At 37.3% G+C, this 27,127-nt stretch overlaps 1 protein-coding gene and 1 long non-coding RNA gene across 5 annotated transcripts in view; one reads left to right on the top strand and one right to left on the bottom strand.

Moving 5' to 3' along the window:
* The first annotated feature begins 533 nt into the window (after positions 1-533).
* The window catches only part of LOC122656761, a 57,278-nt gene continuing 30,684 nt past the window's right edge, over positions 534-27,127 (top strand). The window contains exons 1-3 of one of the 4 annotated variants that reach the window (XM_043851400.1): positions 534-732; positions 8,834-9,092; positions 10,332-10,419. In XM_043851400.1, the coding sequence (XP_043707335.1) occupies positions 8,969-9,092; positions 10,332-10,419 (212 nt within the window). In that variant the 5' untranslated portion in view covers positions 534-732; positions 8,834-8,968. Of the gene's footprint in view, positions 733-3,676; positions 3,702-8,833; positions 9,093-10,331; positions 10,420-27,127 lie in introns of those variants that run through there. The other 3 variants (XM_043851401.1, XM_043851399.1, XM_043851403.1) reach the window with 3 other exon arrangements.
* On the bottom strand, positions 21,229-21,706 carry LOC122656762. The gene is made up of 3 exons (XR_006332159.1): positions 21,583-21,706; positions 21,504-21,513; positions 21,229-21,340 (listed from the first exon to the last, which is right to left on the bottom strand). It is a non-coding gene; the product is annotated as an uncharacterized LOC122656762 (long non-coding RNA).

Genomic DNA, 27,127 nt, shown 5'->3' with positions numbered 1-27,127 from the left:
ATGTCAAGGGATCGGCCTCAACCGATACTGATCCGATCCAACTGGTATCAGCCAATTTGATCCGAGATTATGAACCATGGATCTAACCCAATATATTAAAAAACCGATTAAAACCGGATTGAACCGACGGTTTGACAATCTTAAGTAAAGTTCAGCCCTCCGTTTCACGTTTAAAAGCTTTGGTACATGGGTCTCCTGCTAATTTCTTCCTCACCAAGTCATCGCAACTTCCATCCGGTCGCCATCCGGTCGCTATCAATATTTTCCTGAGTTGGTACTTGACTTAGATGACTTACAGTATAAAAATGGAAAATGGAAATTTGGTATACTCTATTTTGCCCCCAAAAAAACCCCTTTTGGATTATAAATCTTCTCTGAGTTTGAAGTAAAAAGTTAGCAATGATTAGGGTATTTTAGTCATTAAAATTGCACTCTGATCGTGATTTACCATCTTTAATATTCATGTCCTTATGGCCTTATCCATCTCCAGTGGGACTGTTTACTGTGCACGAAGAGCTGAATCAAATCGAAAGGAAAAAAAAAGACAAACGGAGAACTACGAAAGAAATCGACACTTGTTACATCGATTAACCGAAGTCGAAAATTTTTTGTATTCTCTTCTTCTTATTATTCTTCTTTCTGATCTATTCATGCTCGACGTATTTGGATTTGCGAAGCGATTCCTGTTGATGCACTCCAACTTCGATAGTTTCATGAGATACTTGAACAGAGGTAGAGAACTAATGACCTAAATTTTCTTATAATGGCTTTCCCTTGATAGTTATCATGATATATTCTTGATCTCATTTTTCTCTGATCGGGTTACTCAGTATTTTTTTTCCTCCTCTAAATACGTTTCTTTGATAAGTTCTCTTCGTTATTTAATTATTAGATGGAAAAATGATTCCTTTCTCGGTTTTTATGAATTTTTTTTTGGTAAATAATTTATGCATATTTGATTGTCTCTGTAGATTTCATTTGGTGGATTCCATTGTGATGATCTTATATTGCATGCAAAAATATGAATAACAATAAGAGGAGAAGAGAGGAGAAATACTGAAAGAACATATGGGCACTAGAGCAAATGCTGATAAGAGTTGTATATATATTGCTCAAGACTCCATCTCTCTAAAGGTGCAGGGGAGTTGGGGGGGGGGGGGAAGATCATTAATTCTATCTATCTTTAAGAACAAAATAACTGAGGGTATGAAGCATCTAATTCTTGAACTCTGGCTTTGCCATGTAACTCTTGTGGTATAGAATGAGGCTGGTTTTCGAAGGGTTTTGTTTGCCTGGCAAGTTAATTTTAGGCTGGCTGGCTGTGTTATTTGGACAAAAAAAACCACATTTAATAGTGGGGATAAAAATAATAAAACTTATATGACATTTGATCGGATTTTGAGTTTGTGACATTGCAGTTATTCTGAGATTGTATGTTTTCGATTTTCAAAGCTGGTGGAATGTAAGTGCATTTTGGTGTTATAAGGAGATTTGTGAAAGAATTTCAAAATGTTTTTGTATACTGTAAAATCTATTGCTGGGGAAACAATATTCCAAAATGGTATGGGAATAATTGGGGTCTAATTTGATGCAGGCAAAGATCAAGAGACCAAACTAATCCTTCGGGTAGTGGCCACTTAAGGGAAACTTGGGCTCCATTAAAAAAAAAAAAAAACCGTAGACCAGATTAGCTCAACAAGATGGTTTGAGTGGACTTTATGGGCTAACAGATCATTTATTGTGTCAAGTCAGATTTCTCTGATCTAAAGATAAGTCTGATAACCACAGGAATTGATACTGGTCCAAGATTAGGGTATAATCCAGAATAGTTGCAGTAGCAGGGTAAAAGAGTTTTAAGTCCATGACAGAGAATAGAACTGATGCAGATATGCTCTAATGGATGAAAACACAGCTGAATCAGGATACCTGTGGACTGATCTGATGATTTTAAATCAGAATAGTAACGAGATTGGAGAAACAGAACATAATAGATTGAGGAGGAGAAGAGTAAGAAGATTCGGTAGAAAGAAGAGAAGACATCAAAGAGATACCTTAATCACAGAAAACAATTTAAAAGCACTTTAGATGACTCAAATTTCATTCCATTTAAATACTAATTTCTAATATGGTTACAGATCTATTTTTAGCAACTGAAGTGACTTGCTTTAGGACTCGTAACCTACTAAATAAGTGACTCTTTAAGTTATCTAAAAGGAAACTTAATAGAAAACTTACTAAAATATGAAACTGGACTCCTATCTGACTCATTAACTAACTCAATTAAGTAATTAAGAATAAAATTTATCCACATTTTCCCCTTATACTTATAAAGAAACCTAAAACAACTTGGAAATGAACTCTTAATAGACCCTAGGCACCTAAACTAGAAAGCTTGAACTAGTTTTCCATTATTCCTAATCATATTCGATCTCCTACTCTCAAATTGTGGATATTAAATTCTACCTATTAGGCCTTAATTCCAGCCATAATCAAAACCCAATAATTTTTCCTGTGGATGCTCCTGGATCAAGTATGTTCATGGATCATGTAAGTGGACTTTAACAAAATGAGTAGACCGCAAACAATTTGAGTGAATATACTTCACTTGATGTGTTTTGGTCAAAAAAGGAGTAATGAAATGCATTTGTTGGAGATAGTCTGTCACAGATTAGTTAACTACCATTTCGATTTGGCCCTTTAAAAAAAGAGTTTTTTCCCCCCCAGAAATAAGGAGGAAGAGTAGATGCACTGAAACAGTCTCCCACTAATACAAAGATAAGGAAAAAGAAGGCATGAAAAGGAAGTTTGCCATCCCAGCAGGAAAAGGAGCCAATCGAACTGTTGTCTCATTCCAATAATACAACTAATCTAAGCTAACAATTTTCTGAAAATGAATCCTCCTAGGTAAAACCTTCCTCCTTTTTTCCTTCACTTAAAAGGAGAACAAGTAACAATTTCACAAGGATGCAGAAAAAGTTATAAAACAATATTTTATTCCTAAGGGTTCAAGAAAAGCCCAGGAAGCATGGTGACTCGTCGTACTGTTCCCAATCCCATTTTTATACTCAAAATGAGCCCAGGCACCTGGTTGTTTTGTTAACAATCTATAAAGGGAGTGGTCTATTAATAGAAAAAATTGTGATGGGACTGGCAATTAGCCCCTCAAAGAAGTTGGACCAGGTGTCTCATTTGCAAGAAGACAAGAAACTACATTAGAAGAGGTTCCATCTCAAAAATTTCCTCCACCAAAAATTTGCTTGATCACTTGGTTATTGATAAGCTATTATTTGGTTCATTGAAATTGTTCTAAAAATACTAATTGTGCAACATTTTCTATAGTTCCATGCTTCAACTGAATTTATTATAGTTACTTCAATAACAAAGTAATACCTTCTAAATCTTACTTAATCCACTTGCAAATATGTATCCTTTTCATTATACAAATGGGATTCGAGCTTAGATGGGCCAAAAAAAGAAAGGAAAATTGTCTCAGGCATTGGTGATATTTAGCCTATCATGAGATTGAAATTCATAGCCAAGTGGCAGGCCAGGTCCAGCTGATAAGATGAACTCACACCCTCCCAACAGTTAAAGTTCAGATTGAAACAACTATGGGAAGTCTTTAAAAGGCACATTTAGAGTTTCATAAATTACAAGAATTCCACTTTCTTATTGATAGTAGTAGCATTTTTGTAATTTCAGTTAAGTTTGTACCATAGTTGTCATGGCGTCCTGGCGCTGGAGAGGGCTGCATGGCGACCTACGCCATGGCGACCCTCTTTGATTTCTTCCTCCTGACTCTCTTTCCCTCTTCGATTTCTTCTTCCTGTCTTCGATTTCTTCTTCCCTCTTCGATTTCTTCTTTCCCTCTTCAATTTCTTTCGATTTCTTCTTCGATTTCTTGTTCCTGTCTTCTTTCCCTCTTCGATTTCTTCTTCCTGTCTTCTTTCCCTCTTCGATTTCTTTCGATTTCTTCTTTCCCTCTTCGATTTCTTCTTCGATTTCTGAATTTTCTTCTTAAAACTTGAGAAACAATAGAGAAAAAATAAAACATGGCTTGAGTATACATCTATTAACACATTAAAAATAGAGAAAATAAAAAATAAAACATGATCGACATGCTCGCCATGGCAACGCCATGGCGGGCGACATGTCGATATATCGACGTGACACCCCTCCACCGACTTGGATCGCCGTGACGCCGTGACAACTATGGTTTGTACCCATTTTTAAGGCAGTTCCATACTTGTTTGGATTGAAATTTTACTGGTGAGATGGGTGTGGGGTCTTTATCACATGCACCCCCTCACCCTTGGAACATGCTAAGGAGTTCTGAACTTATGCTAGGCCGAAATCACCAAATGCCACTGCTATATAGACGACCCCCACCCCAACCAAAAAAATGAAAAAGAAAAAGATTTTGGGCTTGATCTGGATTATTATAGGCTACAGATGTGTTTTTTTACTCGGACATCATTAATCTGCCCCTGGCCATTGGGTATGTATTTGTTGACACTCCTTGCTTAAGGGTCTGTTTATGGTTGAAGATTCTGGCTATGGGTCATAAAGTCAGCTATGAAAAATGAGAAAAATCAAGGGAGCAAGAAGAAGGTGATTGTACTTGCCTCATACCAATAGAGCTCCTGGTAAAACCCATAATGAAAACTTAAAATCTCAAAGAGGTTTGGGGTGAACAACAAACCTGCAACTTGATCATACTTGTTCTTTATCGGAGTTTATATAGCTCTATGTCCTGCAATATTTTGAATGACCATATTGAATTATACCTAAACATATCCTGCACCATACTTTTCCTGTCCAAATTTACTATGTGCCTGCTTTTTTTTTGGGTAAATAAAAGAATTCATTTCCAAAGAGAAAGAACAACAGAGACCCCAAATAGGGGGGCGGGGGAGAGGAACAAAAAAACAAGCTAACACAGCCTCAAACAGAGGAGGAGGTCGGCTAGAGGGAGGAGGGGGGAGATCCCAGGAAATAACAATATGCCTGTTTCTTGGGGAATCAATACAAGGGGAAGTTACATTTAAGAGCTTTACTTAGATGTCAAAAGAGATGGAGTCCCAAATCTGGCCAACAGTCCTGGAGTTGGAAGTCCATTTCCTAATGTTATGCTCCATCAAAATCTGATTGATGGCAGCACAAAAGCCAATTTACCAACTATGTCGCATATCGAAGAGCCCAAAGTCATATCAATCCACAACCATTCCCTATAGAATGAGAGAATTCTCCGTCTACGAGGCCAGCATTTGACAAGGATACCCTTCCTAATAGCCAAGAAGAGCGGACAATCAAAGAAGAGATGGGCTGCATCTTCCATTGCATTCCAGCAAAGATTGCAAGAAGGGGAAACTGGGATTTGACGAAGACGGAAGAAGGACTGCGTTGGGAGGCAGTTGGTGAAGACGCACCACACAGTGAAGCTGCTTTTTTTACTCCTCTATAGAATCAAATTTTGGAATGAAGAAACACAATAAAGACAATTTGATTCTAAGTTTTGACAGAAACTGACAACGTTAAATACCGCCAAAATAAGAATAAAACTGCCTGGACTCGATTTCTACTCCAAATGAAGATATTAAAGCAAAATTATGAAAATGCTATAGATCTCAGTTCTCAGATAGGAGATTTTAAAAAATCTCAGAATCAAACTCTGACAGGGAATCTCTTTCATGGTTTGTCTTTTGTGGCATAAGCTTTTGTCAGAAGGGGGCTGGGGTTACCATGGTTTGGAAATTTCATGGGGGAATGTTAAGTATCTGTATTTCTGTTGTTTTTCTTCTCTCTTGTGGTTCTTGGACTTGGCCTGGCTGCATGCTTTCTTCTTTCTTCTCCTTCTACTAATATGTTCTAATGTTGCCTTAAAATAAAATGAAAAAAGAATCCTTTATCAACCTTGTAAACTTCCATGCTCTGCCCATTGGTGGGGTCTATTAGATCCACTGGTTCCTTATTAGGTTCGATGTGGATCTAGCTTGACGTCTATAAATTTGTGTGCGTGTATAAATATATATATATATATATAGTTTGACCTTGATAAGCTAATCAAGGAAGACCATCTTATTATGTAATGATGTAATGATGATGTGGCAATTCTGCCCATTGCATAGCAGCTACATATGCCTTGAATTAACCATATGTCAAATTTCAGAGTCTAATTCAATCAAATATCATTCCATGTATTGGCATGCATACCCGTTTATGTCCATGCATGCTTATGGTACTCTCCACTACTGTTAATTCTCATATAGTTCTGATTTTCAGATATCTATTTTGCCACTTGATAAACTCTGTTTGGACTGAAATTTTACTTGGGATCTTCCTGTCCACAAGATTTCAGCCCCATCAGATATGGTGATCTGCCACGTGGCAAATATTTGAGCCACCTTGATAATCTTATCATGGCAGACCGTTTGTTTGGAATGTTTTCATATGCCAAAAGATGAGTTATGATAGTATTTCTGTTTAGAGGGTAAATATTGTCATTTTGTCTTATCTAAGGATTATTTGTGGTCGTATTTTTATTTACTATTTCTAGGAAGTCGGGTTCTTTTTAAATCCTGAGTTTATATAATAAGGTAAAAACTCACAGCATTACAATCCCTCCGTCCCGCAAAGGTAGTCGTCCTTCCTATTTTGGCTGTCTTAATAAGGTAGCATTACAATTTTGCCTCCTGTATGATTACCACATTCATTTATCACCCAACTTGAAGAAGGGTTCAAATAAGTAATAGAAGGACAATATTGAGAAATGAGGGGTTTTAATGCTTTAACCCTTCCTTTTTTTTGGGTGAATGGCCCTCCTCCTTAATCTTTAGGCCTTTGCGAAGAGGGCGGTTACTGTGGGAAGGAAGGAGTATTTTCCAGTCATTAGGAATTAAATTCTTGGAGTCTATATAAAGGTTTGTAATGAGAAGGCGGCCAACTAGAATTGTAGAAATAAAGTTTGAGTTTTTGGTAGTGTGTAGCAGCTGTTGGGAACCCTAGGTAGCAATATGTAAGATCTTCTCCTCTATCTTCCCTTCTATTCCCTCTTTTCCTCCTCTATTCTTTTGTTGTAAATCTTTTGTTTTCTTCTTCGATTAATCTATATATTATTCGCATTGTCTTATGTGAAATATGATCCATCATATGTTCTTTTGCTACAATCTGTTTTTGTTTGGTATCTCCTTTTAATTCCATTAATACCTAGGTCCTCTCACCCTGCCCTTTTTTGAAGTCTAATTTTTGATTCTTGAAACCCTCTGAGCCCATACATCCATTCATCTCACATCTAACATAAAAATAATAAACCCTAGTTTCAAATTCTCAACGACTCATAAGCCTTTCCTTGTCACTTATTCCTGGCAGTACAGCCTGGATCTTCAACATCCTAAATGTACTATATCAGTTTTTTCAGCAGAAAGTGATCCACTGTTTGTAAGTTCTAAAGGGCGTACCCAGTGCACGAGGCTCCCGCCACTGCTGGATCTGGGCAGGGTCATAATGTACTCAGCCTGACCCCCACTTCGCGGATAGGCTGTTTCCAAAGACTTGAACCTTTGACCATTTGGTCACAATGGAGCAACTTTACCGTTGCACCAAGGACCATTTGTAATTTCTGTTCGACAAAATTTTAGGCTTGGTAAAATTTAAAATTTTCCAGATTATCTCATTTTCCTGTTTTTATCAAGAAAATAGTTGGTGATCAAGATGCGTGGATTTTGTTCGAAAGTATTTGTGATTTGGATTCTGTATCTGCTTTTGATGCATGCATTCATTAATAATTTATTGTGTACATTAGTAGAGTATACTGCATCATTTGCTGTTAATCTCTAATAAAATATGCTTTAAGAAGGGATTTTAATTTTTGTTTATAATCGTAATTTTTTTGGCACTTCCTGACATGTGCATGCATATCCATCCATCTCAACGTTATGTCTCTTATATTGGACTTGCCAATACTCTAAACCTTCTCTCACAAGTATTTTTTTGGTAATTGGGAGCAGCGCTGGAAATTTTCTGTATGGCCCTAGCTTGGCTCCAATTCTTTTCTTATTTTACTGGCTATGCATGTCCTGGATTTCACATTTAGCCTGGCCCAAAGTCATATAACACAGTCTTATGTATAATATATGAAAAACCATGTGTAGACTAGTAATTTGTTAGTTAAATGAAATGATCATACTAGTATATATTTACTTGCATAATGATACTAATTATATAAAACATGTATCTAATTTCAAATGTAATTAAATATATAATTCTAAAAATGATTAGATATAGTATATGCATATAATCTCTAGTTTTAAATAATATTTTTTTTATCTAGATTATTAATTCCTAATGGTTTTCTGTATGTTCTGTTTTTGAGTTCGAAATTTAGTTCAACAGGCACAGCCTGCTCGTAGAGCTAGGCTTATGTTTTCAGCAGAAGTACTGGGTTGGTTCGGGCTTGTCCAAGGTTAACAATTGCTTATGGACATTAACTTATGTGCCCTGATATAAAGAGTCTTATTTTGGTTTTTCAGTGGGTAGTTCTGGCAAATACCTTTTATTAGATCTCATGGGATAGGTGTCTTTCCATGCTTCAGATATTGGTAACTGTATCAAGGATTTCGTCACATAATCATCAATGATATTGCCCGTACATGCATAGTTGTCATAGCGTTTGGCGGCCCAAGGCGTTGGAGGGCCTTCCTAAGTGCTTAGGCAACAAGGCGACCAAGGCCCCGACTCCTAGGTGTCGCCTTGACAACCATGCGGCACATGTGAACTAATTTTTGCACGTGGTCCTGTGCTAAACTCAACTCAATCCTTTGCCTGTTCTGTGCAGAGCAGTTGTGTTGGTGGTCTTGTCAAATCCCAAGTGGCCACGCCTGTTGAGGGAGCTCCAAGGAGACCATACAGGAGCATAAACAACCAAATCTTGGGTTGTAGGCAAAGGCAATGATCATCCAGTCTGGAGGTGATGGCAAACAATGTTAGCAATTCTCACTCCCATGGAGAGCAGTCTTCAGAAGTTCACACATTTTCCAATGATGAAAAGAAACCAATGGATGAAGGTGTTAATACATCCATTTTTGTAAACCAAGGTTTGTTTCTCTTAAAAAGAACTCAGAAACCCAACACTGATCTGTGCTATTTCTGAAATCCTACACTATGTTTGGCAGACCATGCTTTTCCTAAGCTACAACAAATGTATGGACCTGTTAATCAAGCTCAGGGGGCACCTAGCAAGTTCTGGAAATTTGTACTTTTGGAGACTTGGATGGGTTCTTTGTTTGAGCCGATTCTGAACTCATGCATGCCTTGAACATCCTGACTTACACATAAACCAAGAGTTATAGATTATTCTGAAAAGTATAAAATGAATACTAGGGAGTCAGTTTATCAATTTACCATATAAAAGTGGAACTTGTTGGAAATTATATTAGTTGTTGGATATGCACATTATAATATTGTCCCTTCTTTTGGATAGTGGCATTATAGTTTCGTATGGTATTACTTTTAGTTTTTAATAATTGAATCATAGTTGTCAAGGTGTCACATAGGAGTCCAAGTGTCAAGGTCACTTTGGCAAGCGCCTTGGTTGCCTTGCATCCAGGTCCCCTCCAATGCCTTAGGTCATCTAGACAACTATGAATTGAATAATACTTCATCTGATATAATAGATTAACATTTCCAGAATTATACTTACACATGTTAAAGTTGATTATGTTGCATATTCTTTATAGTAACTTGATTATGTATTTCCCTCTCATGGAGTCATGTTTTTCTTTCATGTAACTTTTTGGTTGGATACTTTTTCATTTTGATGTGACCAAGTTAACACATAGTTTGGTTCATTCTTGTCATTATTCAACTAATTCCATGACCTTGTTGAGTTAAACTGGACCTTCTTTGTAATCCAAGATTGCTCCCCCCCCCCCTCCCCCAATTAATAAGGGGTTTATAAAGCAGCTAATGCTCCAAGATTGCTCCGTGACTTAAAAATGGACATTAGAGGATAATATTAACAAAGCAAAATATCTGGGATTTCCTCCCCTCCCCTTCTGGATCTGTCATATGGACCTTGGAGCACATTGGGTACCTAGGTTCTTGAAATGTGGATAACATTAAATTTTTGAACAAGAATATGTCCTCAATTATTCTTTGGAATCATAAAATCATCCTGCACATAAAAGAATTTTATGAATTTTCAGGATGTGTAAAGTATCTGCTTTCATCTTGATGTAATGTTTATGTTTTCCATATCTTTTTTTTTCCATAATTTTATTTTATTGTTATATTTCTATTTCTGATCCGTTAATAGTAGCTTGTTTGTTATGTAGCTGCAATAATTTGGCATGAAAATAGAAGACAGTGGATTGGAGATGAATCTCAAAAGTCACCAAGAGTTGCAAAGGATCCAGTTATAAGGTATTTTCTTCTGTTTGTTGTCTATAATTGTAGGGACAAGCTTCATAGGTTGCCTCATAATGGTTTTGCTTTGCTAGTTGTTGTATGTTGCATGGACTCTTCTACAAGGTTCCATATTTCGATTTTCTACCAAGCCTGAAAAAGAAATGATTCTGTGAAATGGTTGAAGTTCCACTAAATTTGATCCATTTTGGTGGAAATTTCAAAATGACCATTTCGATGGTCAGAAGCTAAAATTTTGCCCTGAAACTTTAGGGATTTCATATTTAAGCATATGTATATACATTTTTGAGTCATTAGATTGGTAAACAGAAACACCCAAACTGGTAGTTTGGCTTCAGACCATAGGTTACTTGTGTACGCTGCAGCCAACTGTATCCTTTCCCTTATATAGTCTATTCTGTATGTAATTTAGTCCTAGAGCACACAACATTTAATAAAAACAATTGAAATATTCATTAAGAATGAAGAACCATAAAATTGTAAAGCATTTGGGGCAGCCTAGTGGAAACTGCGGATCGGGAGAATCGAGAACGCTTTAATTCGTCATGGAGTTGATCAATCGAACAAGCACTAACAGTTGCAAGGGGGATACTCTTCTTGAGATCCAAGACTAATGTCTTAATTTTATTCAACCTTTCACTACCTCCCTCCATTCATGGAGGATTACATATAGGCTTAGAGCTGAGTACATGTAAGGAAGAAAAGAAAAAATAAGAATCCAATCTTCAATCAGCCCGATATACTCTCAATCAGAATATAAGAATCCAATCTTCTCTTCAATCAGTCCAATATACTCTCAATCAGAAAATAAGAATCCAATCTTCTCTTCAATCAGCCCAATATACTCTCAATCAGAAAATAAGTATCCAATCTTCTCTTAAATAGAAATTCCCCGATTGACAAGTTTGACACACTGTTGGAAATTTCAGATTCAAATCTACCAAGTATGGGTCGTCATCCAATAGGAAATAATTCTATAGAAGATTCAATGCTTCAATGCTTCCATAATATGAACCGCTTTAATTAGGAAACTATGTGAACCAAGGTTTCGATTAAAATCCCGTTCCAATTAAGAAAGTGTAGCTCCATAGCAGATCCCGTACTTTCCATAATAGGAACCTTCCAATTAATGTAGGGTATTGCTGAGATGGCGGATAGGAACTTCCAACAATAGAAGATCCAAAGCTGACCTGCATCAGAATTCCACAATTAACAAAGTGTGAAACCTTTGAATGTTACACCAATGTCAAAAAGTGTTATCATAGACACTTAAATAAGTACATTTTACAAATTGGCAACTGTTTGTCATTCACCTTTAGCAAAAAATAACTGTTTCTCATTCACAAGTTACAGATTACAACCCTAGGTAGTACCAAATCATGCTCAAATCTAGCAAAAGATTGAAGCAGATGTTTCAAAGTAGTCCACAAGCCCTTGATCCAGCAAAAGATTGTAGGATTTTGTCAAAAATTTTGTATTGCTAGCACTTCCCACACAGTTCAGTTTTTCTTTGTTTTTTTTCTTGTGTTGATTAACTATCGTCTCCACGTTGAAGGGTTTTGAATGGGGAATCACTGTCACTTACCAAATGATCATCATGTTTTCTTGAAAACGGAGCCTCAGATATTTTCTGTGTTCTTGATTTTTCAAGAGCTGAAATATACTGGTGGATGAGGATTATGATGCTGATCCTCAAGGGCTCATATTGGATAATAAAATTGAAATGAACAAAACCATTCCCTAAGAGGGAGGGGGCGTAATACAGAACTTTCTCAGGTAGCTGGTGTATTTCCTTTCATCTAATCTTGAAAATAAGAGCCCTCACAAAGCTTTATCCTGGAAAATATGCCACGAAAAGGTGAATACTTTGATATGCTCCAAAGAAATGAAAATAGGGCATTTCTTCCTCCATGTAAGTTATGTGCCAGGTGGGGTGGGTCCGTTAACCACTTGTCCATCCACTAGGAGTTTGCAAGAGAGTTCTGGTATTTATGTAACCTCTTTGGAGTTTCTTGCCCTCTTCCTGCAGGTGCTTGCTTTTCTGCAAGCTTGGCATTTCCTTAATTCCTTTTGATAAATTATTATGGAGAGAAGAGAGCCAATGTGCTGGTAGGCTTCTAAACCATTTGGGAAGAAAAGAATAACTGGACTTCTGTTGAGAGGCGAGAATAGTGGACGCTATAGTTGAGATAGTCATGTTTAAGAGTGGCTAAGTGGGAAGCCATTGGACATTGTCCAGAAATTACAATTGTGCTTTATTTTGAGGAAATTAGGTATTGTCAAGATTCATCCCCTGCTTCAGCCTCTATATCCCATCAGTGATCCTCCCCTCTTTCCAAGCCATTGAGTTAAATTTTGATGGGAACTCAGCAGCCAATTTAGGACAAACAAGGATGTGAGAAGCATTCAGGAATCACCTTGGTGACATTGTATTGGATTGCTTTCTACTGATTGGTGTTGGAGACTTGCCACTTGCCAGTGGCAGAATTAGAAGCTTTATGTGCAGGTTTACAACAAGCAACATCCTTTTAGTGGTCCAGATTATAAGTAGATGGACTGGTGATGAAGTGTATGCCCAGAATAGGAGAACCCCCATGGTGATACTCACATCTGATTAGGCTTGCCACTTGTCAGTCTATATTCCAAGACTGGGTAGTTCTTTTTGGTGGAGGAACAGATGAATTATTACCATAGCTGATGAGCTTGTAAGAGAGGGCTTTCTAGGGTTTGTCTATATATGTTGCTTTACCCAATTATGTAGTCCTCTGCTGAAACTTTGTGTCTCTATTCTTGTTTGTTGACTGGTAGTTGTTGTTATACGGGTATGTCCTTCTTGGGCTTTACTTTACTTATGTTTCTTCTCTTCAAATAAGATATGTTATTCCAGAAAGAAAAATAAGAATGCTACATATACTATGTGATTCTATCTCTGGAAATTCTTAAGGTTTCAAGGATGCATTGTAATATCTCTATTAAAGTATATGAAAAAGTTCACTAGGTATCCATTGCATTATATGAGAAAAATATATTGTGCTTATATTGTATGAAAATATTTCTTTTTCTTGTAAATCAAATCCTTCATTTTAGGTTATCTGAATACTACACTCTGTGCCAAGTCTCAGGATCTGATCTTGAATGTCTCTAATTAGCTCAAATATGATTATTGCAAACTAATGCAGTCTTAGAACTGATCGTTGATGTAATCTAGTTGTAATTAAAAAATCACTACCCTATTCCCCCATAGTTCTTACATTAGTCAATAAATCATTGTACATCTCTTTAACTATGTCCACATGTTTACCCGAAACATTTTTCTTCTCTAACACTTTCCAAATTTACTCTTTAGGGACTCTATCATATGTTTTTTTTTAAGTTGATAAAGACCATATGGAAATCCTTCTTACATTCTCTAAATCTTTCTATTAGTCTCCTAAGCAAGTAAATAGCTTTTTTGGTTGATCTTCTTGGCGTAAAACCAAATTGTTTATCCGAAATATTAGTTTCTTGTCTCATGCAGGTTTCAATTACTATCTCCAATAGTTTCATAGTATTGATCATATGTTTATTCCTCTATAGTTATGACAACTTTAAATATCTCCGTTATTTTTATAAATCAAAACCACAATGCTCCTCCTCTACTCATCCAACATTTTTCTTGTGCTCATAATCTTATTAAACAACTTAGTTATCCAAGTTATTCCACAGATTCCTAAGCTTTTCCACACCTCTATTGGGATACCATTTGGACTGATTGCTTTATCTATTTTCGGCTTCTTTAAAGCATCCTTTACTTCAGACATCCTAATTTTCCTTGCATATTTAAAGTTTTTTGGTTTCTTGATGGTTATTACAACCTTTTAAAACATTATTACTTGTATAGTTTTCATTTGGTAAGTTGTAGAAATTGTTTTTGGCTCCTCATCACTTATTGATACATTATCATCTTTACTTTTAATGTTCTAATATGGTTGAAATCTTTACTTTCATTTCTATCATTTTAACTAATTTATAGATCCCCCTCTTTTGTGCCTAAATTTTTATATAGATTTTCGGATTTCTTAGTACGTGCTTTCTCTACTATCTTCTTAGCTTCATTTCTAACAATTTTATACTTTTTTAAACCCTTTTCATCCTTAGTTCCTTAGAAAACTAGATTTTTTTAACCTTAATGGTTGCTTGAACTTCATAAAGTTTCCCTGGATGAATGTTGCTTCTTTCTTTAGAATCACCTAGAATATCTTTTGCTATATTCTTAATATAAGTAGCCATTTCGTTTGATATCATATTAGTGTCTTGATCGATGTCCCGCATTCTCCGTGTTACTAATATATCAATAAATGTCTTCAAGTTTTCTCCTTTTAAAATCCACCATCTTATCCTAGGGCAAAATTTCACTCTTCCACGATTCAGTATTTAAAAAATGCATATCTATAATCATTAATTTATGTTGCATGGTTAAGCTCTCCCCTGGTGTAACCTTATTGTAGAAAACCTAGGACCTGTAAACAGTAACCTTAGAGAGGAGTAAAGAGAGAAGAAAGAAGAGGAGAAGAGTAGCAGCAAGGGGAGGAGCCGTATGTCTTAGTTTGCTTCCTCCCTTAAGTATGTTATTTATAATAAAACCATTACAATCATCAAAGGAAAAGGAAACTAAACCTAATCTAAAATAGGTAACTAACTTAGACTAGGAAATTGACTCCTAACTCCTAATTCCTAACAATTAAAGACATAAAACAATAAAGGAAACTATAATGGACTCGACCACAATAGGGATACTCCCCCTATCGTGGTACACTTCTCAACACTCCCCCTCAAGCTGAAGTATACAGATATCAAAAGAAAGGCTCCAGCTTGGACTAAAAAGAAAAGAAAATCAAACTTAACACCAGTCTTGAGTAGTAGTTATAGACTTCAGTGCGTACAGGGGAAACTCCAATCAGCCATCATAAAATCAGTAGAAATATCAGTCCAAGCACTGGACTATAGATAACATCAACCGCAATCCAAAAACAGGAGATAGGTAACGATGACAGATGTTCTCCAATAATTGCGGAACTTGATTTCTAATAAGAGAAGACTCGATCTTCAATAAAAGGAAAGAACTCGATCTTCAAAGTAAGAATGAATTCAATCGCACAAAGTGGAATTTTACTGTCGATCTTCAAAAAACACCATATCATGCTTAACGATGGAGGGCAGCAGCTTTGGAGTTTCCCTTCAAAAGTAAAAATCTTCACTGAAATAAATCTTGAGAAATCTTCACCGAAATATTCTTAAGAAAGGTAAGACTCTCCAATTGATGACTTGTGCAGAGCAGATATGCAAATAGTAATATCCAATTCCAATCTCCCTCTCTAGTGTAGCATTACACGTGAACAAATAACGGCCAATAATCAACATCACAAAGCACGGGCATCACAATAAATCCCATAAACAAGAGAACTACAAATAATAGCCGTAGATAAAAGAATCCCAATATCAGTTTCTAACCTCCCCTCAGTGGAGCCAACAACCACCTTGCAAGGTCCAACCTTCAAAGAAGTACAAATCCCATATGTGTTCGGGGCCCACCTGGGAAACTATACTTCAAGAATTTTGAAGAAATGTCAGAATTAAAAGGGCAATGGCAGTTTGGTAAATGACCATCATCTCAATAATTTCCAATCTTCCCCTCAAAACAAACTCCAACCTTAATTTCATGTAAGTACCAATTTGCCAAAAAACAAATTGATGTGATCTGGGGCCCACCATGGCAATAATATGGCACATATGTATACCCAATGGCAATATTGTAATTACATCATGCAATCTCCAATTGATGTGGAACTGGGTCAAAATACCCAATTTCGTTCGGGATGGACCCATCCAAGTATACAATAATAGGCAATAGCAAGAGGTAATGGCAGAACCGTAATTTAAGTGAACTCCATATATATGCATAAGCAAAGCCAAATTTAAGGGAGGAGTGGTAATCTGGTAATAAACCAGAATTTGCAAGGGGTCAATTTGGTTTTTAAAGAGGAAATGGGACATGATGGGAATTAACGATTATTGGTTGGGGATATGAAGGGAATTAGAATTATTACAAGGGGAATGGCAGAATTGCAATTAAATTGAAATCCAATTATAAACCCAACTAGGCAAAAGAGTAAACTGGAAGGTATGATAAAATATGGATAAGGGATGGATTAGAGGAGTAGGGAGGGGTATTAATGGAAACTCAAAATAAAGCTAACCAAGATGATGAGAAATCGTGGGAAGAAGGTCTTCTTCAACCTCACGACACAAACAAGGGCGGAGAAAGTCACGGAACCAGACCTGGTTCAAAGGGAATATCGCAGCAAATAGGGCTTTTTTCAACCTGAAATCTTGGGTAAGATTTCGTAATCTTCAGGCCTCACCGCTACCGTGAGAGAAGGAATCATAGTCACCTTCAACCTTTAGCCACATCTGAAACCAGAAACAAAACCAGATTCAACTTCGAAGAAGAGAATTTCCTCACCTTTGATCTGTTCGATCCTAAATTTCAGGCAAGGCTTCATAACATGTAGGCCTCTCAAGATCACCCAAGGACAGTCCCTGGTTTTAGGTATTATGCCGACAAAGTGTGGCTGAAACAAATTAGGGTGGTAATCTGAGAGCCAGACCTGATTTGGTTTCGATTCTCACTGTAGGAGCATTAACAGGAGCCAAGATTCTAGAGTTTCAGTTGCGGCAACTCCATTCAGCAATAAAAGAAATATCCAAAGCAAGCCCTTCAATCTCCAGATAAAAGGATAAACAACAGCAATCGATTCCACAATAACCAGAAATCAGCAGCAGGATTCTTCAACTAGAAATCCAGATCAGTAGCAGCCACCAACTCCATCGAACAATTCTTCGAACCAGAAAGGACCAACAAACGACGGTGGAAGGAAAAAAAATTCGAAAAAATGCAGGCACCATCGATTTCAGCAATCGAAGATAAAAAAATCGCAGCAGTGGCATGCCAAGAACCCTTAGTACTAATTCGAACCAACATACGACGATAAGCAACATCAGAAATATTGATTCAGTAGCCGAGTTATTGACTCAGGTCGCAACTTGCTATAGCAGCATCGGAATAGAACAAAAATAAATATCGATGGAGCACAAACCAACCAGTAGCTGTTGTCTTCACCAATCGAATGTAGCAAATCAGTAGCTCAATTTACGAAACCCTAGTTCTTCGTCTTCTATGAACTAGGGTTTCTTTCTTTAAACCAAAAAACCTAAACAACTCTCAAAACGGCTATTACAGAGATAATCAAGTATTGGTTACAACAGCTTTGATACCATGCAGAAAACCTAGGACCTGTAACCAGTAACCTTAGAGAGGAGAAAAGAGAGAAGAAAGAAGAGGAGAAGAGTAGCTGCAAGGGAAGGAGCCGTATGTCTTAGTTTGCTTCCTTCCTCAAGTATCTTATTTATAATAAAACCATTACAATCATAAAAGGAAAAGGAAACTAAACCTAATCTGAAATAGGTAACTAACTTAGACTAGGAAATTGACTCCTAACTCCTAACAATTAAAGACATAAAACAATAAAGGAAACCATAATGGCCTCAACCACAATAGGGACACTCCTCCTATCTTGGTACACTTCTCAACACTTATAATTTTTACATAATAACATATCAGCCCTTCTAGTTAGAAAGAAGTCTATTTTGGTTACTATTTTGCCTGCTTTTGAAGATTATTAAACATTCTCTCTTTTCAAAGTATGTGTTTATTATTGATAAATCGTAAGCTCCAAAAAGTTCTAAACTGAAGTCCCCTACTTGTTCCTATCTCCAAAACCATATCCTCCATGAATTCTTTTATAATCTCTACTATCGCTTCCAACATGTCCATTTAGATCTCCTCATATAATAATCTTTTCTCCTCGACTAATTTCTTGAACTAATCTATCCATGTGTTCCCAAAATTGTTTCTTTGTATTTTCATCTAATCCGATTTGGGGTGCGTAAGCACTAATTATATTGATTACTGTTAAAGTGTATTGTGAGGGGGAGTGTTCTCTTTGTTAAGTCGTGGGAGTTAATATTTAGTCTATGTTAAGGAGTGTAGGTTGTTATTTTGTTATTTACTTATTTACTTATTTACTTATTTACTTCCTGGACTCTAATTGTAATTAGATTGTTAGTAAGATAATAATATAGGCTATGATTCTGAATTCTATCGTGGTTCTAGAATTTCCTCCAAGTATTTTTTCTGTGTTCTCTTCTTCTTGTCCCTTCTCTATCGCTGGTACTGGTTTTCAGGTTCTTGGGTTTGTTACGTGGTATCAGAGCTATGAAGAAGAGGGTAAAAAGGCTATGAAACCCTAGTTGAAACCCTTCTCAGCGAGATCTTTCTCTCTTCTTCCTTCTTTGATTGCTCCCATCTCAGGTAAGCTTTCCTTCCTTAATCAGCTTTGATTCGTCTTTTCCCATTATTTCTTTCCTATTTCAGTTCTTAAATTCCATTTCATCTTTTCCCATTCTCTCTTTCCTATTTCAGTTCTTAAACTCCATTCTACCCTACTTTGTTTTGGGACGAGTCCAACTGCCCCAAAGATTTGATTCGAACTCACTCAATAAAACTCTGTTTGACTCGAGATTTTGGTTGAAGGAAGCCCTATCTTGGGCTACTAAAATTTTAGAATTCCTTCCCCTAAAGCCTTCCCTGTTGTGAGATTTCAAAAGAAAATCAGACCTGGTCTGAAACCTACCGTTGGATTTGCTCTCAGGTCGACATTCTTCTCTGGCTGCTGGATCTTTCCGGTTGCTAGTGGTCTTATTTGAGAGGCCCAAGGGAGAGGAATTACTCCCTGAAATTTGTGGTCAATTGATTTCCAAACGGAGAGTTCGAATACCATCACCAAAGCCTATATCATCTCCCCCTCAATTCTCTCTTTTTTTTTATTCTTATAATTTCCTTTAATGCCCCTCACTACCTCTCTTATTCCCTTCTGTTCATATTCTAGAAACTCTTCCAAGTCTGTCCTGAACTGTAAATCTTAAAAAAAAAAAAGAGCGACCCAGTGCATGGAGCTCCTGCTATTGCAGGGTCTGGGATGGGAAAATATATGCAGCCTTACCCCCGCTTCATAGGAGAGGCTGTTTTGAACCCACAACCAACAGGTTGCAATAGAACAACTTAACCATTGCTCCAAGGCTCGTCTACCCCCGAATCCTGTTATATCCTCCACTTTACTTACCTAGTGAACCCTTGACAATTCTGGTTAATTACCAGATTGCCATTTCTTCATTGTAATTGAGTTTTTCCTTCCTTGCATAATTGAGTTTAAACCCGGGATTGCATGGATTATTTACAGATTTGCTATTATCTTGTTCATCTTGGCTATGGTTTGCATACCAACCATTGGAGCAACTCAATATTTTGGGATTATTGTTATTGTCTGCAAGAAGCATTTGACCAGAATTTGGGAGGCGTCAGCCCTTTGGTTTTGGCTAGTGGTTCTACTTCCTACAACTGTGTTTCCGCCCTGATGTATGATTTGGTTCCTGTGGCTGGGATTTCTGGTTTTATTATGAAATCTACCTTGCGGTTGGAGTTCTTTATCCACTTTAATCTGATTTATTGCTACTATTGATGCTATTGCGACTGCTCTGGATTATGGGATTTATTCATTGTTAATCTTTGTTGGTCCATTCGCAGTAGTTGTAAGGTGCTGTCATTGTTGGCAACCAAGTGCAAACAAATTCGGAGATGTTTTTCTTAGAAGTGTTTGGAAGTGTTCAAGGGCATTTTAGTCCTCTTACATCTCTCAGGGGCAAAATGGTAATTTGACACAGCTAATAAGCAAGTGACAGTACTCATTGAGGTGATGGTAGTGTGTTGGCATGTGTTTATGTGCCTATTCCTCCTTATTTTGAGGAGAGAGAAAGTGGAGAGAGAAAGAGGAGAGAGAAAATTGAGGTGAGACCCACATACTGTGAACCCCACAAAGAGTGTCCAACATGGCTGAGGTGGCGGCCAAGTGGTCGGACAGTGATAAGGTGGAAGTGATGTGGCTTGGTATTGGTGTAGACAATAGGAGATGAAAATTGGAGTATTTGCTACACTTTGCAAAGTATAGCATAAAAGTCTCCCATACTTAGTCAAATTTTTGGCCAAGTTTTCAAATGTGCTCTCGGTTGGTGACTTTGTGTCTCAGGGGCTTGTTTTGTAATTTATCAAGAGTTTGGTCTACAGTGACATGGATAGTGGAAGCTAAGGATTTACTCATAAATGACATAAAGCTGAGAAGGGGTTATGTGCAATTGTTTGAAAGTTACAAAGCTAAGCATTAAATGAATGTTTTGTTACCTTTATGGAGATCCTATATAATGGAATCCTATTGGTTGTTGGATAAAGTGAAAAGATATGAGTTGATTCCAACCTCTAGGAATCCGAAACGTGGCATCTACTTTATGAAGCTTGACTTTTTGTAAAGTTTTACAAGCTTGGGATGCGTTCTACGTACGCTCTTGAGATTCTAATCTTTGAGCATCCTTTGGTTCATGCCTTGGTGATAGTGACAAGTCTAATGACTCTTCTGACACCATATCTACGGCCATCAATGTACCTCATTTTCTTTCTCCAATCTGACGGTTATTGCAGCCATATGATGATGAATTATCCGTTATTGCATCCTATGCATTATTTGTACACGTGTAGTGCTACACGTGAGTGGGAGATTGGAGATTCTTATCTAAGATATTTGAAGATTATTACTATTATCTAAATCTGCCATCAACATAGTGTCATCTACTTGTTTGGAGATGATTATTATTTGTTCGTGTCCTCATCAATGATTTGATCTTATAAAGATGGTTACTTGTTTGCAACAGCCTTATACTGTTACTTGTGGTTCCTAGCAACCTTATGCTGCTACTTGTGGTTCCCAGCAACCTTATGATGTTACTTGTGGTTTGCAGTTGCCTTATGCTGTATTTGTTATGTGTGGTTCGCAGCTACCTTATGCTGTATTTGTGGTTCACAGCTACCTATGTTGCTCTTTTATCAGTGGTTCGCACCAGCCTATGTTGTACTTTTATCAGTAGTTCGCACCAACCTATGCTGTACTTTTATTAGTGGTTCACAGTAACCTATATTGCACTTTTGTCAGTGGTCCGCATTAACCTATACTGTACTTTTATCAGTGGTTCGCAGTAATCTATACTGCACTTTTACTAGTGGTTCGTAACAACCTATGCTGCACTTTATCCGTCTTCTTTGTGAAGATTTCTACTTGCCTTCCTTGAGAAGGGCTTATGAAGAAGTTGTTGCTGCTACGACTTTTTTTTGCTTATGGTTGGTGTTCTCTATTGCTTATTTTGCTGCTTGTTGTCTGGATTTATATTACACTGAGATTTTTCTCCACTGTTGTGCTGATGGAAAGGTTCTAAATCTTGTTTTCGAGGCCTGAAACTGAGACATGTCGGATCTCGTTTCGAGGTTTCGACCATGGGTTTCATTTTGGCCTGGCCTAAAACCGAGACAACTTGAAGATTTCGGTTAGTTTCGACAGAGTTTAGTTCCATGGCTGTCTGCTGATGGTTGATGTGCATGTTAGTGTTGCAATTGAAGGGGAATGTTAAAGTGTATCGTGAGGGGGGGGGGTGTACCCTTTATTAATTTGTGGGAGTTAGTCTTTAGTCTTGGAGTTTGTTTATGTTAGTCTATGTTAAGGAGTGTTGGTCATTGTCATTTTTTTTTTACTTGTTTGACTCTAATTGTAATTAGACTGTCAGTAAGACACTTGATGATAAAGCTAAGGACCTAGGCCACAATAGGCTAAGATTCTGAATTCTATTGTGGCTTCTAGGATTTTCCCTCAAGTTCTTTCTCTCTGTTCTCTTCTTCTTCTCCCTTCCACTATCGCAAATTCGCAAGTACTGGTTTTCAAGTTCTTGGATTTGTTACAATTACCTCTTTTCCTGACACAAGTTTGATGGATATTGTCCTATTGCCAATTCTTTTAACATCTATAACATCATTTGTTAATCCTTATCTACTATTATTCCCACCCACTTCGGTTATATTTGTCCCCTATACCAAGGTTTATAGTCATCTAATTCCTTAGCTTTTTTACCCTTCCATCTACTCTTTTGTATACAAGCTATATAAGTCTTCTTCTTCTCATTATATCTCTCAATTCTATGCTCTTTCCTTTTAAAGTTCCTATGTTCCGAGATGTTAATCTAATCTTATGCTTTTGGACTAGCTTTTTTACCTGCACTTGTCCATTGTGCAAGAATCCTAGTTCACCATAACTAAGCGTTAAAGCATTGTGCCACTTATAGGGGATGCCCTAGCTAATCCTTGCTCACTATCCATTACACCCAGTTTATAGTGCAGTATGTCACTTGCAAGGATGCCTTAGCGTAAGGGTGCAAATATAAAATTCTAAGATCCATGCAAAAGTTTTTGGCTGAAGTTCTAACAATGTCGGCTGCCAACCTGATGCACCTACCGTTCTCCTTTGTCTTCTGCTCCTAATGCTACCTAGATTTAACTCTAGAATCCATCCTTACCAATTGAACCCATAAAGTTGAATTGGCATGAAAGGTAAATAAAATGCATCCTCAGTGCAAAACTAAGCATAATGCATGAGCACTCGAATATGTATGTTTGGGAACCCAGACCGAGAACCAGCTCCAATTTGGCTCTTAGGTCTTGTAGGATATTAGTAGTTTATTTATTTTTTTATTTCTTGCATTCTTTTATTTTGGGTATGTTACATAGTGGTAGAGTTTCATCCCATTGTAGCTTTTAGAGTTTGAATAGGAGTCTTTATTTCTTTTTCTTTTCTTATTTATATATACTCAACATTGGAAAAACAAATTTTGAGAATGAATTGAATAGTTGAGTTCTATGAGAGCCTGCGTGGCTGGTGTAGAATTCCTTCTCATCCTTTTCTGGCCGGGGTAAAATTCCTACCCCTTTCTGTCCTAGCGTTAACAGCAGCCCAAAAAGGCCGGTGTAGATCCCTCTCTCCCTTTTTCCTTTCAATCTCGAGCACACACAATGAAGCCGTTGACAGTCAAGTGAATTCCAATCCACGAAATAATTTGATCTATGGACAACATCGTTGTGATAAGGTCGTAATGCCAGAGGAATTATTACTGCACTCCCCTGTGTGATCTTGTTTGCAAAACCCTATTCCATGACCTTGGAACATAGGAGCTCTTGAAATCAAAACTCAAGTCTGAGTTTTGTCCCACCGCGAGTACTAATTTCTTCAACTTGATCTCCCTTGTGTCATATTGTTTCATCTTCAGATTTGGGATGGAAGTGCCTTGGGTATAGGCGACTCAAGCCCTCCGGTTTCAATTCCCAAGTCCTCCATTATTGGGAGATCTGAGTCGAGGTCTGAACCTGTAGGTACCGCCAGCTATACTTTCAGTGATTTAAATCTATGTCAGTTGTTGATCGATGCAGCTGCTATGGACTGCATTCGGTGGGGCATTGAATTAGAATCCTTTGCTTGAATTCTCACTTCGAATGATGTCTTCTAAAGGGAGTCTCTCATCTGAAGGGCTCCTGGTTTTCTACCACTAGTTCTGTTGCGGGAGGTTAAAGACAAACCCCAACTATCCCCCACAATTCCTTTTCTATTTTATTGTATTCTCCTAACTTCCGGTAATGTCCCTCCCATCTTCCTTCATCCTCTATTGTCCATATTTTATAAATCCTTCCAAGTTTGTCGCCTTACAATAAATCCTAATTCCCTTCTTATCCCAACACCTAGTTAACTACCAAGCGGTCCTTTATTATTCTGATTATTTACAGCTCGGCCACTCACCTTTACAAGCTCTGAAATATTTATGAGATTGCCATAAAAATAAAAAAGACCTTTAAAAAAAAACATAGGAATATGCAATCCTAAGTAGGATTGGAGAATATCAAATGCATAAATAATGGAGGCTGTTTGTAATGTAGAAGCAGCAACTAAACAGAATTTTCTTAAACTGAAAACTCAGAAAAGAATTTTTATAAGTAGCCAATGGCTGCTGATGAAATAATTTATTGCTGAAATAACAAATTACAGGGATCTGGAATAACTAAAACCGAGTACCATATCACTCTTTGAAGCAGTTAAGGGTGTCCAATCGGGGCAATTGGGCCTTAAAATACTTTATTTTATCCCATGGTTGGGTTCTATAGGCCTTGGACTTGTTTTTTTTTGAGGTTTTTATTGTAATGGGCCTCATAAGCCCAAAAGCTGGGATTTAAAAGGGTACACATGAATAAGTAGATTATGTGGGGTCCATTAGTAGATTTTTAGGTTTAGGTTGTCTTTCTTTTGAAAATTTTAAAAGTCTTTAGTCTTATTACTTGTTAGGAAGTCCTTTTTAGGAAGAAGTCTATTTCCTTTATGGGAAGTAGTTCTCTGTCCGGGAGTGTGGTCTGCGCCAGCACTCCCATGTGTCTATCTCTCTCCTCCTCAAAACAAGGGGGCAGAGATGTCTTTTCACATGGGGAGGAGAGAGATAGACTCATGGGAGTGCTGGCATAGGCCACACTCCCGGACAGAGAACTTTTTCCCTTCCTTTATTTATTTAAAGCTTGTTAACCCCGTAACGATTGGATTGGAATAAATGGATTAATTTGGAAATTGCCTTGTGTGGCTGAGCTCTCTTTTCTCCCCCCTCACGTTTTTATTTCTCTCTCTTCTCTCCCAAAATACGAAACACATCTCTTCTCTCTCCATGCGATCTGTTCTCGTATCCTTTTTCTTATCTTCTCTTCTCAATTACTCAGGTCAGTATGGTATTCTTTTTTAATCCTGCACATGTCTGTTTCTCTCTTTCCTATTTATTCTGTTTGCTATAATTTCTTAACTTCAGTTGTACTTATTGCATGATCAATTACAGAATTGATTCTTTATTATTCAGCTACAGCATTGATTTGTCATTAACTCCCTGCCATTACTGCCATCAATCTACTGTTTTGGCTCTTAAGGATTTAAATCAGTTTTGATATCAAAACCCAGATCGAATTTCAAGAATCCTTGAGCTATTCAATTTCTCAAAGCTTGAGATTCTAAGACTAAATCTTTTAAGGGAAAAAGAACTCTGTTCCTGGAGCGTGCTTCCTACGCCCAGACACAGGATGAGGCAAAATGGCCGCCCCACACCCATTGTCAGGTGGAAATCCCGCCTCTGTTGATGCTTCTGTGTGTGATACCATTGGCCCCGTGCTGGCACAAGGGCCACGCTCCTGGACAGAAAACTCTTCCCATCTTTTAATTTTAGATCTGAGTACTGTTCACTGCTTTATTCATTACTTTAGATCCTTAATTAAATTCTATTTGAAGATCCAACTTCTGCCCATCGATTTCTATTCTCAGTCTGGGATTTCACTGTCCTAATCATAGTAGAAAATCTCCATAACTTGGAATCTGACCATTGGATTTCATTTCAATTTGGTTAAGATGCTCACCCTGACAAATAGACCACTCGACCTGAAATTTGACTAGATCAGACTTGCTGACCATCTGATGTTTAACTTCGCATAATTCAGGTTTTCTCCTTTTATCCTGTTATTCTGGAATTTTTCTGTTGGTTTTGTAACCTTAGCCTATAGGTGTTCTAGAATCCACATTATTTGGTGTCAGATCTGAAATTCTTTATTCCCGACGATGATCGATTATGATTTTCTTGCTCTTCAACTTCGCATGGAGAGAAGTATGAAGAAATTTTAAGATGGATTGTTGGATCTCCTATTGGGATTTGAAATCTTGCTGATAATATATGCGACAATGTATTGAGCAAGAAGAAAGCTTCAGAAAACGAATCACAAGTGGAAGAAGATCGAACAGCAGAAGAACCTGATGATCATCAAGAGATGATTCCAATTGAGGAAACACAATTCATAGAGATCGAGACTTTTGATTTCCTTCTACCTCCACAGATCTTGAATGTGAGGAAGCCGATCATTTTTGAATATTGTCATGAGGTGCATTGGATAATCATACCATCAAGGTCGTCGATTGTGGATGCCAATTGAGTGGTGTTTGATTCTCCCCTTCTATAAAACTCGAGGGCGAGTTTTGTCAAATACCGGGGGAATTGAAGCAGTTAAGGGTGTCCAATCGGGCCAATTGAGCCTCAAAATATTTTAATTTAACCTTTGGTTGGGTTCTATGGGCCTTGGGATTGTTATTTTTGAGTTTTATATATAAGATTGTATGGGGTCCACTAGTAGATTTTTAGATTTTGGTAGCCTTTTATTACTTTTAAAAGGCTTTTAGTCATGTTACTTGTTAGGAAGTCCACATTAGGTTGTAGTCTATTTCTATTTTTTTTTAAAGCTTGGGACCCCCCTAACGATTGAATTGGAATGAATGGATTAGTTTGGAAATCGCCTTGTGTGGCTGGGCTCTCTTCTCCCCATATACTTTCTCTCTCCTCTCTCCCAAAATACGAAACAGATATTTTCTATCTCCATACGATCAGTTCTCAGACCCTTTTTCTTATCGTCTTTATTTTCTCTTCTCAATTACTCAGGCCAGTTTAGTGTTTTTTTTCTTTTTTGAATCTGCACACGTTTGTTTCTCTCTTTCCTTTTAATTCTGTTTGCTATTATTTCTTCACTTCAAATCTGTTCTTTATTGCATGATAATTACAGAATTGATTCTCCATTATTCAGATTCAGCATTGATTTGTCATTAACTCCTGCTATTACTGCCAT

The sequence above is a fragment of the Telopea speciosissima genome, chromosome 3 (assembly GCF_018873765.1).
Source record: "Telopea speciosissima isolate NSW1024214 ecotype Mountain lineage chromosome 3, Tspe_v1, whole genome shotgun sequence".
Lineage (NCBI taxonomy): Eukaryota > Viridiplantae > Streptophyta > Magnoliopsida > Proteales > Proteaceae > Telopea > Telopea speciosissima.
This window is presented reverse-complemented; position numbering and strand designations above follow the sequence as displayed.